This window comes from Cynocephalus volans, chromosome 5 (assembly GCF_027409185.1).
Source record: "Cynocephalus volans isolate mCynVol1 chromosome 5, mCynVol1.pri, whole genome shotgun sequence".
NCBI classification, from domain to species: Eukaryota; Metazoa; Chordata; class Mammalia; order Dermoptera; family Cynocephalidae; genus Cynocephalus; species Cynocephalus volans.
The window spans coordinates 107,611,098-107,624,935 of NC_084464.1; the positions used below are offsets into that span (position 1 = coordinate 107,611,098).

General features: G+C 32.8%; 1 protein-coding gene across 4 annotated transcripts in view; it reads right to left on the reverse strand.

The window, feature by feature from the left end:
* Positions 1-13,838, reverse strand: part of HACE1 (HECT domain and ankyrin repeat containing E3 ubiquitin protein ligase 1) — a 94,648-nt gene that overhangs the window by 13,986 nt on the left and 66,824 nt on the right. For 2 of the 4 annotated variants that reach the window (XM_063096421.1, XM_063096418.1), the window contains exons 18-21: positions 11,279-11,335; positions 9,814-9,963; positions 9,112-9,308; positions 734-865 (exon numbers count right to left, since the gene is read on the reverse strand). In XM_063096421.1, the coding sequence (XP_062952491.1) occupies positions 734-865; positions 9,112-9,308; positions 9,814-9,963; positions 11,279-11,335 (536 nt within the window). The remainder of the gene's footprint in view (positions 1-733; positions 866-9,111; positions 9,309-9,813; positions 9,964-11,278; positions 11,336-13,838) is intronic. The other 2 variants (XM_063096419.1, XM_063096422.1) reach the window with 1 other exon arrangement.

Sequence of the window (13,838 nt, forward strand, 5' to 3'; positions counted from 1 at the left end):
TCTTAATTCATCTTTTTGGAAGTACAAAAAGTATCAACTCAGCTACTAAAAAAATGATATCCTATCATTTGCAGCAATATGGATGGAAGTGGAAACATGCTAAGTGAGGTAAGTCAGGCACAAAAAGACAAATACCACATGACATCACTCGTGTCATCTTAAAAAAAAAAAACAGTTCTCATAGAAGCAATAGAAGTAGAGAGTAGAATAACGGTTTGGGGCGGGTGGGCAGGGATGGTGGACTAATGGGTACAAAGCTATGCTATCTATCCTAAGTGAATCATTTTGCTGTATATACATTATTGAGACAACATACTGTGTCCCACAAATATATACATATAAATGTTAAAAATAAAAAAGTAAAAAAAAAAAAAAATGCTAGTATCAGCATCCTTTACTTCATGTGGTCAAATGTAAGATTCAGAAATAATGTGGAATACTGTTTATGGGTAGACTGACCTTCAACATCTTGTAGAAGACATTAGAAATGTATCCCATGTTTGTTTATCACCACCTCACCCCATGTCACATTAAGAAATTGCTAATCTGGTTATTAAGCTTAAGAGAAGTACAACCATAAATCTTATAACAAATCTCCAAAACGGAACATAAACCATAATGCCTCATTATATATTATTCCATTCATTATAGCACTCCAAAATTATTTCTGAATTATATCAACTGGAGTTCTGTGTGGTTCTGTAACAACAAAAGAACTGATGTTTTTCCTTACCAATTCATATTCATCAAAAAGTTGTATGAGGGAAGGTGGAATGAACATATGAAATCCCTGTAAAAAAGCATTGATCTGAGGCTGAATGGCTCTCGTCATTCGAAGTTCAGTAACAAGCTGGACATACTCCGCCTATTAAAAAAAAAATTTTTGTGATGATTTTTTAAAATTTCACATACTTAAGATAACGTTGTTATAATCCCTTCTCATTTAAGAGGTAAAGGTTTAGAATTAATTTGGCACAAATATTCATACATCTTAGCAAACCAGTAAACAACCACTCACTAAGCTATTAAGGCCAAAGTTCCTTGAAATCAATCACCCACGACTTCTCTCACACCTTGTATCAGTCAGTGATATCAGATCTACCTCTAAAAAGTAATTTCAATCTGACCTTGCCTCACTACCTCCACTTCTAGCACCCTGGTCCAAGTCATCATCATCTCTCATCCGGATGACTGCAACATCTGTTGTCCCTGTTTCCATTTTTGCCCCTATACTGCTTCTTTTCCATACCACAGCCAGAGTAATTTTTTTAAATGAATACATATACATAGATATACATGTATACATACATACATAATTCAGATCACACAACTCTCCTGTTCAAAACCCTACAATGATTTCTCATGACACTTGTAGGAAAATCCAAATTCTTTTCCTGGTCTTCAAGGCCCTAAATGATACCACCTCTGCCTTGTCTCTGATCTCATTTCCTTCCACTCTCCCCCTGGCTTACTCACTGTATTCCAGTTTCACTGGCCTTCTGGCTATTCTCCAAACACAAGCTTGTTCAGGCCTCCATGTCTTTACACTTCCACAACTCTCTGACTGAAATGTCTCATTAAAATGTAAGCTCTCTGCAGGCAGCGGCTTTGTTTTGTTTACCAATCTATATCCCCATCTCCTAAAAAGTGGCTGCCACTTTGTATGTGTTCAACAAATATGTGATGAATGAATGCATATATTATCATATTAACGTAACACATACCTAGAACTTGACAAAATGGCTCATTTCAGCATAGCCATTCAATTCCAAGTTAAGGTGAGCTATTTTCACACATTCTATTTTAAAATATACCAACATCATAAAAAATACTATTACTTAAAATTTAACTGGAAATAGAAAAATTTTGGCTCAGACTAGAATAAATTTCGCGCGCACGCGCGCGTGTGTGCATAAACTCTATCAGATATTATCATTTATATATGTTTAAACTACTTCTAAGCGAACCTTTGTGAGTTGAAAGCAATATGCTATACATAATTCTCATCTACCAGGAGTGAATGCTCTAAACAGAGGGGAGAAGGCCTGTTTTAACCCCTTTCCTGTATTCTTTTTTGGTATTAACTTGATGCTCTCTGTTCAAAACAAAAAAATAGGCACTGAGCCATCAAGTTATACTATAAATGACTGTTGGCTATAAATTCCCCATGCCTCTCAGAGCTATAGAAGTGTCACAGTGAATTCCTCGCAGCTCTCCCTAAGCCCCACGTGGTTCCTTGTACAATCTGGCACAAGGAAAACTGCCAATTCTGCTATTCAATGTACCCTCACCCCCAAATCCCACTTCCTACCCACCAAAGTGGAAAGGTTTTTCTCCACTATATATGAATGAGTTACTACACGTTACATACAGGTAGTTACTATAGAGAGGAAGACAGAAATGTGTACCAATCAAACAAAAGCATACAGTAAATTTCCAACCTGATCAATAATATAGATAACACACGTCCCAGTAACGACCAGCAGTGATTTCAGCATTAGCACATGTTTATCTTTTAGTTTATGTCTGCTCTAACTAAAACTGTCTACTGGATGTACAAAACTTTTCCTGCCTATTCATCCAATAATTATATACCTATATGTTTAAGGTACTTACATATATATATAATTATATATAATATATATAATAATATATAGTATCATATATATTAGACACTGTCTTCCTTATTAAACAAGAATGACTTTTTCCCAAGAGGTTTTGGGTTTATAATCTTAAAGTACTAATAGGCATTGCTCAAGACCTTAAATTATAAAGCATGAACACAAAAAAATGTGCAAATTGTTCAAGTGAACTTTACCTATTTTAACTGCATTCCCTGTCTATCAGAATAGTACACATTCTTTTTTATCAATTACTATTTCCCTAGAGACCCCATTTTTTAAAATTAATTTTTACAAGTATACTAATCTTTCCCCACACACTCCCTTCTACTCTTTCTAATTTTAATTATCTTCCACATTTATTTCAGTAACCTAGTCCATAGTTATTAGATATATCAATTTGTGAAAATCAGCTCCTTCACATCCCAGTCTTCACACTAATTAATTTAAGTGTGGATGGCTCTTGGTCTAAATTATTTTTCGGTAAAATAATAAAACCCTAGCCAACACAAACTTTTCTCAGTTGTTCAAATAAGATAAGTTTTCCAGATAGTTGAAAGATAATAGTGTTTAATAGAAAAATCTAAATCTTGAATTGCTTCTAAAATGTTTCCCTACTCCCTTAAACAGTACACCTTCAAACAGAATAATGCCAATTAACATTTTCATGACAATACAATTATTACTATGAACACCCACTATTACTACATACTAGCATTTCAGTGGTTCACGCTGAACAGAAATATACTGCCTACATTTCCATTACACTGGCATAAAGATTGCACAATTAAACATTAAATAAAAATCAAGTCTAAAGTCTTGCTTTGTTCTATGGTATTATAAGAGCAAATATATACTCACCACAACAAGGGTAAGTATGTGAGGTGATAAATAGGTTAATTAGCTTGATTTAACTAATCCACAATGTACTCATAGTCATAACATCAGTTTGTACCCCAAAAATGTACAGAACTATAATTTGTCAATTTACAATTAAAAAAACAAACAAACAAAAAATTTTAAGCTGATATAGTTGAAGGTAGGGGATATTTTATCCCCAAAAGATGGCTTATCCTAGGAAAGTCATATCTGTTCCCACTTGAGTTTTGTTGTCAATTCTCTGAGGACATACAATACTAGACACAATAGAATTAAATTAGGAAATTAACCATATTAAAGAAAAATAAAAACACTAAGGAGATTCACTTTCAGACATTATGTTCCAGTTAAATTTCATGCCTAATTGTGGAAACATTTTGCTTCCATAATCTCCTAATCTTCTGAATCTGTGGCACAACATCACTCCTCAGAGATCTTCCTTAAAATTTTAACTTCTTTTCAGGCTTTCAACCTAAGTTATGTCTTTACGAGGGGGCCCTGGGGATGTTGAAAATTGACACATTTTTTGAGGCTATTTTCCTTCTTGAAAACTTTTTTTCACTATTTCTAGATATCTCAATAAACAATATTTATCTGAATAATAAACAACTTTTTAACAGTCAGTAAAAACAAAATGTTCTTTTTCCCCCCTCAAAGTAGACTGATATGCTTGGCTATATTTGTAAAACTGTTTGGAATGGTTATTATTATTCTTATTATTATTTTAGTAAATAACAAGTTAAATGTCATCATTACTGGAATAATTCAATTCACTGTTTGAATATAAACTCTTTCGTAATAAAAGCTTCCTTCCTGGGTTTATCCGCTTCATTATTATTGCTCTGATATGTAAGAGTTCTCACTGAAAATTCCTCCACTGAGAACTCAAAAGAATGTCATGTTTATTTTATAAGAATAAGTAGATATAAGAAAAAGGAAAGGCACATTTTTATGATGCAACATTTTTCAATAATTCATTCTTTATCAGTATATCCTTATTTTTAAGGTCACAAATTAGCTGCAAAGATTGATAGTCTAATAAAAATCCTATCACTTCAGTTTACTTGGGACAAATTCAGTCATTGAAAACAGTGATCCTTCAGGTCCATTTTATAGATTTGGTGATTTTTAAAGTGAATGTTTAGAATATACTACCTAAAATGCAAGGAAAAATATGTTCTCCTTGTTAACAGCAAGATATTAAAATCATTTAAACCTACTTAGTAACACACATACATTCAATAATGGAGAACCTTAGGCTTACACTATGTCTTAAAAGTTTTCAGAGTAGTAATAAGATATATCTCATAGAATACTTTTCTGAAGATGCAAATAAGGAATCCACTTCAAGTGAATATATACATAAGCCTGCATTTTGTACTTGTATTAAATACAACGTGTCTGTAGGTGAAATAAATCAAGTAAACTAGCAATAAAAATTTAACCATATCAAAATAGAAGTGGGGAAAACATACTAAACTTGTATTTGCTACCTTGTTCATATTCACTGCCTTAGTAAATGAAAGGCCTAGCAGTTACACTGTCATACAGACCTCGATTTAAACTGAGGGTACACCAGTTACTAGTCCTGAGCTCTTGGGCAGTTATTTAACTTCTAAAGAAATACAGTGTAGTAATTACGAGTGGAGTTGAAATTCATAGACTGCCTGGGTTCAAATCCCAGTTCCACCACTTATTAACTATGTGGTTTGGGGGAAAGCTACTTAACTCCTATATGCTTTCCTCACGTGTAGAAAAGGTTTCTACACCTCACAGGGTTGTTTAAGGATAAGTTAATAACCATAAGGTGCTTCAAACAGTGCCTAGTACATTATAAGGACTTAAATAAATGTCAGATGTTTTTATTAAGGCTGTTTCCACATTGAATAAAGAGAAATAACTATCTCAAAAGACTGTTATAGTAAGTCAGAAATGCACGAACGTAACATGACACATACACTAAGTACTCAATAGGTAGTAGCTACTATTATCACTAGAAAACAGAATGATACTGCGGTTGGTGAAAAGGAGGATGGCAACACTACCAGTCATTCAAGAGCTCAACTCACAAAAGTGGTAATCATCCTTGAGTCTTTCCTCCTCCTCATCTTCCCAAACAATTAATTACCAAGTCCTATAACCCCTATATCCTCAAAAGCTATCCCTTTTTCTCCATTCTCGCTGTCACTACCTTATAAAATTCCTCATGCAGCTCCACAAGACCAATGCCACAGCTTCCTATCAGTTGCCCTGACTCCAATATTGCCTCCCATTTCAACACATTCTTCACACTTCTAGCTGAGTTTGTTAAAAAACAAACAAACAAAAAATAAAAACACAGAAGTTTGATCATGTCACTCCCCTTTAACATCTGCAATCATCCTGGAAGCACAGAACAATTCCTTCACCACTTTCGTACTCCTACCTAAAGACTTAATGCTCCCCCTCCGTAATTCAACTCCCAGGCCACTTTGTCCATTCCCTGACGTCCTGCCCCATCCCACCCCCATTTTTTCCTCCCAGCCTGGATGAACTTTAGAATTAGTCTCATAAAAGGTATGCTAACACTTAAATCCTACATAGCTTACCATTTGATTCTAAGAGCTGGAACTGAAGATCTGAACAAAAAAGGCCATGTCTAACTGAAAAATTTACGGTTCTACAATTTCAGCTTTTGGTCAAAAACAAATAGTGAAAGAACTTTTTAAAAAACTTCAAAAACTATTTAAGTGTTAAATTTTCAGCTCCTGGTAATTCAGCCATCTTCAAAAGTGAAACCATAGGTTTTCTGCCCCCCAGGTTTTAAAATAAATCACTGACAAATATAAAATTCAATTGAAAGGAGCATTATACTTCAAATGTGGAACTCACGTATATTCTTTTGCCTGCATTATTTGTATTTATTTCAGGTACTGCTTTTTAAACAAAAGGTTATTTTCATCTATTTCGTTTCACTCTATAATTACCACAGCCTTTTAATAAATCTTAGGAATGACTCCTCCATGTGGAGATCAGCTTACATAGATCCTCTTTTACTAACCAGTTTGGCAAGTCGTTTAAGTTTCACCATGCTTAAAACGATAAAGTTGAACTCTCAACATGACAATTACAACTTCATACCTATAAAGCTAAGTAAGTAAAAAGCTGACTCTAAAGTAACAGAAAAGTTCACAACAGAATATATAAGTAAAAAAAATAATATTTCTAAGAAACAGGGTTTGAAAATCTTAAAGTAACATTTTATAAATTGAATACTTTAACAATTTTAGGGCAACTAATCAATTTAAGATATAGTATGCCCCTAAAACTTTTTTAAAAGTTTTCAATGAACCAGGTTACTTATTAAATAAGTATTAAATGTTTAAACATCAACAATTTGATATACAATTACACTTGACTCTAATTGGTAATATTAGAAAATAAAGAGGGTCAATTTATTGTGAGAGATGTTTATAACAGAAAAATGAAAGCTGAGATTATTAACGTAGTAATTAAGATATTGCTATTATCAATGCTAATCATTAAAAAAAAGTTAACCTGTAATCAACCAAGCAATCAGTTAGACAAAAATTTTCTAAACTTAGAAACAAAATTTTCAAGCTCTTTAATATTTTAATGGTATTCCAACCTCTAATGAGACTCACAATGATGGGTAAATCCTCAATGTGAGCATATTCTTATTTACTCAATATTTTCCTTCTTTCTATATTTGAATAAAAGACACAAATGCAAAAGAATAAAATAAGTATTTAAAAAATCTAAAAAATCATGTCATAGTGGGAGGGAGGCTGCTAGAAGATGCAAGTATAAATATAGCTATATATCATACAACTGTTAGTGGGTCTTTCCACTTTGTCCTAAAAAAATATATCCAAGAGGAGTGACAAATCTACTCACCTGATATAGTATTCACACAAAAAATGTTTGTGGTTCTCTCATGAAAAGCAATCATTTGCTTAAAAAATTCTATGACTTCATTACCCTTAATTGAGGGTAGGTCTCCAGTGTAAAATAAAATAATAAATTCCTTATGAAGTGGACAATCTAGCAATTAAAGATTTTAAAAATATTTTCATTCACTGGCAAGCTCACATAGATTTAAAAATTAATTTAAGCATTTTACTATTAAATCTTCTACAGTTTAACATTACTGATATTGAAAATCAAGTAAGTTCTTGCTCAACATGATTAATTTTGCATACAGCATGAAGAACATTAGACATAAAATTAAGAGACCTAGGTTTTCTCCCCGGCTTTGCCATTAACTCTTTGGCTTCAGTGTCCTCGTGTGTAAAATGAGAGGGTAGACTAAAAAATTCCTAAATATAAATGTGTAAAAACTCTGCCCTTGATTTTATCTCTAACAATTAAATCTCTTTTTTTCTCTTTTTATATATGTATAGTACAATGGTAATTCAAAAAGTTAGTGGAAATATAGAATTAAAAGATAGTATGAATCTTTCCATGAACTTAAAGTTCAAAGTTTCAAAAAGTAAAATTATATAGCTTAATATAGGTTTCCATTTCTCTTTATATATATGAAACTAAGAGCCTATTTTTATAGAATACTATCCAATAACAATTAACTTTTGTGCTGTGTTTTTTATTTTACAAAAATGGGAGATATTATTATCACCCCAAGTCTACAGAATAGAAAACTGAGGCTCAAAGAGTTGTTAAACATGGCCATGTCTTTTGGCCCTTTTTAAAATAATCCTCATTTTACTAAATCAATAGTCTACAAAATGGTTCAATGGATTTTGGTTTTTATAGTTACCTGACTCTGAAGCTGTCTTGGAATTATAATCCAACTAAAGGAAAAGAAAAAGGGTTTTGTTTTTAACCAGAAGTTGATGGAATTCAAAACGAGATTTTGACTCTAAATATCCTACATAATATACCAAAACACACAACTGTATTATATATTCGGATGGCTGGTTAGCTCGGCTCATTAAAGTATGGTACTGATAACACAAAGGTCAAGGGCTGGGATCCCCGTACCAGCCAGCCACCCCAAAAACGAACAAACAAAAACCTATGTTACATATTATTAAAGTCACATTATGATTTTCAACAGTGAAATTTAGAATACACAACAAGATTTTAAAATAGTATGTACAGAGGAGATGTAATAATAAAAATAATCAAGTTATAGAACTCAAAAAAAAAAAAAAATCAAGAAGTCTGACAGATTTACTGGATTCCAAAAGCATGTGCAAAGTTTAGACATTGGGATATATTCTTTTCTCTATTCGAACTCTTTATATCATTCTTTTAAACACGAAATAGTGATTATTGCAAATATTATCTTGATTTACGCTTGTATTTCTAATCAAAGTTTTCAAAATGCAGGTGCCCAATTTACACAATCAACTGAACTATGCTCTAGACTGCTTTCAGAACTGCCTCAGCATAGCTAGCACAATAATGAAATGTTCCTTTCTAATTCAATGTTTGTTATCTGATGGATTTGTTAATTTAGATGTTTTATCTATTATGAAATTATAACAGTAAAAGTTTTTCCAGCAAGTGCCACAAGAATTTAGAGTAATTAGCAAACCATCAGGGCCAAATTACAAACAATGGCTAAGGCAAAAATTCAAATACTCACTTTGTTATTTTGTGTCACAAGAATACTTCCACCCCCAGGTTTCAAAGGCACCTCTTCCATTGCTCCAAACACATCAGTCTCAACAGAAAAAGTTAGTTCTAGACCCAGATCACTAATATCATTATCTAAAATCCATTGCAAATTTTTGGCATATTCTGGATCAATGGATGCCACATCTTGGTAATTTACAGGAATACCTAAAAAATGCAAATATACAGCAGTTATAGTCTAAATGCTTCTGCTTTTCCCCATCTGTTTAATGGTAAAATACTGCCCTCTACAGACACTGTGAAAAACTGCAAAATATCATCCAATTCACAGCATGTTTTAAAGGAATGCTAATTCCTGAATTTAGAGGTCTGTTAAATTAAATCTATGTTTCTTCCACATATTTACAATGCAATCTTTCTTTGAAAAAGCTATTCAGGAAATTATTATAAACTTCAAAAGTTCCACTTATCTAAAATGCATTCTCAGCATAAACACACACACTAAAATGGAAAAAGAAAATCTTTTAGCAGAAAGTGTTTTTAAAAAAAAGTCAGTTTTTTCTCTCCCTCAGGCCCCCAATTACCTTACACATACGAATGGTCTTCAATCAAAATAAAAATTTTGATTTTTATCACTCATCTACTTAGTTTTCCCTAAAAACTGTAAGAAAAACAATGTAAATAAATTGTCTATAGTAAAACAGAGTCTTACCAAGAATATGCTTATAGAATGATCGTGTGAAATAAATATTGACCAGCTGCCGATGGTTCAAAGCTAATCCCAAAATCTGTCCAGCAAACCGGAAATAGTTCAAGTGATCAGGATTTACATAGGAGTTGCTATTAGGCTGAAATGTTGTTCCTATGGAGATAAATACAAAAAAATTTATTGTTAAGAATCTATGCAAAAGAGAGAGCCAATGCAGATAAATTAATTCACATATAACTTCAGCAAAGCTAAGGTTACATTATATATAAACTTCACAGGAATGTTATTTGTGGAATATATAATAGGCAGTATAATCAGAAGTACAGAGATAATCATTAATTCACACTTATACTTTATCAGGGTAAGTTTATGTGCAGAGCAAAAATTTCAGAACACTTTTGACTGAAAGTATTTGGAAGATCATCAGAGAGATCCTGGAAATAATACACTAAAAGATCACACACACACACACGCACATGTTTTCCTAGGCAGTGTGGTGATAAGTACTAGACTGTGAACTAGAACAGACATTGTCTCATTCATCTATACATGCCCAGTGCAGTAGGTATTTACTAGCATTTGCTTCGTAAAAAATAGAACACTAAGAGGATAACTAAATAATTTAAATGTACAACTCTACAACTCTTCTTAAGTGACATACCTAGTCAATGAACTTGATGCCTGTTAACAATGATCAGAAAATCACTTAAGTCCACAAATCAACCAATTCTTCCTTATGCCAAATAATCAAGTTTAAACACTTACCACCAAAATGAAAATTAAAATGTCAAAAGGCAATAGTTAATACTATCAAAACCTAGTGCAAAGGAGTATAATGCCACTTTTATGAAATATTCAGAATAGGCAAATTTATAGATAGAAAGTAGACTAGTAATTACCTGAGGCGGGGTGGGGGGAATAGGGAGACACAGAGTTTCTGCTTGGGATAATGAAAAAGTTCTAGTGACAATGGTTTCACAACACCATAAATACTTAATGCCACTGAACTGTACATTTTCAAATGTCTAGAATTGAAAAATTTAAGTTATATATATTTTACCACAATAAAAAATGTCTCAAAAAAAAATCTAGTGCAATAGGAAAAACTAATGCTTAGACCTCAATTTTCAATAACTCTCCTTCCCTATTTTTCTGTGATGACCACTAACACGGATTACAAATTCACTCATTCATTCAACAAATATATAATGAGATCATGCTATGTACTACTATTCTAGACACCTGGACTAAAAAAATTAACTGATGAATTTAATGAAATAGCATTGAAGAAAAATAAAGAAAAAGTGGAAAAGTACTGTAAAGTGAAATGTTTGGTCATTTAGTATACATATTTTGACAATAATTCACTTTGATTTGGTCTTTGATTTATCAATGTTGACACTGAATTAAATTGCCATAACCAGTTTACTTAGATGTAAGGTACAAACTTGGAAACTTGGAAGCTTACGGTTGAATGACACATGAAGCTCATCATTCACTGGTAAGTACCTTTTGAGAATAATACCTAGACATGAGGCAAGATTGTATTATTAAAACCCAAAGCAAAGCTTTGTGAGATAAAGAAAGACTTTAAAGACAAACATAACCATGATTCCAAAAATATAATATTCTAAGAATAAACACAAATATTTTTAACTTGTTAAAATAATGAATGCTCAAGGTTACTGATGAACCAGCAAAGATTTTTGATGACTCTACTTTTCTACCCTAGCTCTGTGTATAATTCCTTCTCTATCCAAGTATTTTCTGGGAAATCTAGGTTCTTAAAAAAGAATAGATAAGGAGAAATTAAAAGGGGGGAAAAAAGGAAACAAATGGGGGGAAAATCTGCAAGAAAGGAATGATAGTTTTTAACTTGAACACTAGAGTTTAAACAATATGACACACATGATAAAACAACTGCACAAGAAAATATCATTTTCACAGAATAACAACAGCATCTAATATTTACTTTATCTTTTTATGTGCCAGGCACCAGGCTAAGCATTTTCACGTATCAGCTAATTGAATTCTCACTACATCACAAAACATAGATTATCACCATTTTCAAATGAGGAAACTGATGTTCAGAAAGGTTAAATTTAAAGGCCCAAGATCATACCAATAAAGTGGCAGAGCTAGGATTCACACCCAGAGTAACCCCAAAAGCCAAACTCTTAACCACTATACAGGTTGAGTATCCCTTATATGAAATTCTTGGGACCAGAAGTGTTTCAATTTTTAGATTTTGGAATACTGGCATATATATAATGAAGCTTATTAAGGATGGGACCCAAGCTTAACATGGAATTCATTTACATTTCACACACACCTTATGCACATAGCCTGGACATAATTTTATACAATAATTATAACAATTTTGTGCATCAAACAAAGTTTGTGTATACTGAATCATCAGAAAGTAAACCATCACTATCTCAGGCTCTCAGGTGGACAATCTGTGGTTGTTTGGCAACACCATCATTCCTGACTCTGAGTTTATATGCTACTGCTAAGCAATCATTTTCTTATACTTATTCAAATATAAGTACTGATATGGATTATGTCCCCCAAGTTTTATGTATTAGTAGTTTGATCCCCACTGTGACTGTTAAGAGGGTGGGAAATCCTATTATAGTAATTGAAGAGGTGATTAGATTCTGAGGACCAGTGAATGGATTAAAAATGGTGGTCGTGGACTTGGTTCTGAGGACTTGAAAAGGAGAATGCATGAGGAACTCTCTTTCTCTCTGCTCTGCCATTTTCTGCCATGCGAGACCCCTGGGTTGCTGTCACCACTACCAAGACCCTCACAATATGTGTTCCCTGGACTGTGGACTTCCGAGCCTCCAAAACTGTAAGCAATAAATTTCGTTTTCTTAAAATAAATTTCCAGCTATTTCTGTTATAAGCAACAAAAACAGACTAAGACAAGTACTTAACAATAAAAAATACGACAAACTATTAATACAGTGAAATTATAATGTATTCAGGGTAAACTAAGCAGCACAGGATACCTATATAGGTACAGCATCCCTAATCCAAAAATCCAAAGTCTTAAATGTCAGGTGTGGAATTTTCCACTTGGGATATGTCAGCATTCAAAAAGCTTCGGATTTCGGATTTCAGATTTTTGGATTAGGGATGCTTAACCTTAACTGCACACAGTAAGCATCTTAATTTCGTTAGAAAAGTCTTTAAAATTATTAGGTCTACCCAAACATTTGGTAATTCTCTTCATAGCAAGTAAAAATAAAAATAAGAAAATATTTTACCTACATTTTAATTTATTATTCCTATGATCCAAAGAAAAGACTTACATAGCTTACAAAAAGGACAAATCAAAATCTTCACAGCCTATGTGTTTCAGCTGATGATCTGCTATAAATTTGTAGTATTAAGGAAGTACATCTACTACTGATTCCACACCAAATCTGTTTTTCATGTATGAAACTAAATAGACTCAGAATAAGGGACTATAAAAAAATTTTTTTTAAGTCTAAAATATAATGCTAAATCTACCTTTAAAAATTAGGCCTAAATGATTAAACTCAGTGCTTCATCAAACACGCTGTAAACCACAAAGACACCAAATTCACCTCAGAGCAAACCACCAAAGGTTACAGAGTTAAAGCAGGAAGTCCCATATTCCTAAGTAATTTTTCAATACTCAAAGTGTGTCTGAGGAACCCATAACATAGGCAAATGCCTGCCGCTCCCTAACTTCACTGTAGCCCACCCCTGCGTGCCTCCCCTAAAATCAACCTTCTTATTATAAATGAGGATTTGTGCTAGTTTGGTTAGAAGCAATTCAGAAGCTACAATTAATGAGAATGTAAACACTGGGGAAAGAAAAGATTTTCAGGAAAAACAAGCAACTGCACAACACATTTGAATACTGAAATCCACCTTCACTTGGAACATAAGTCTTAATTAAGTTAGAGAGCTCTCAAATATACTCATACCTCACACAAGTGAGGTGGTAACCATTCTCATTTAGTCTACAATATCAAATTATAAGTCTATAG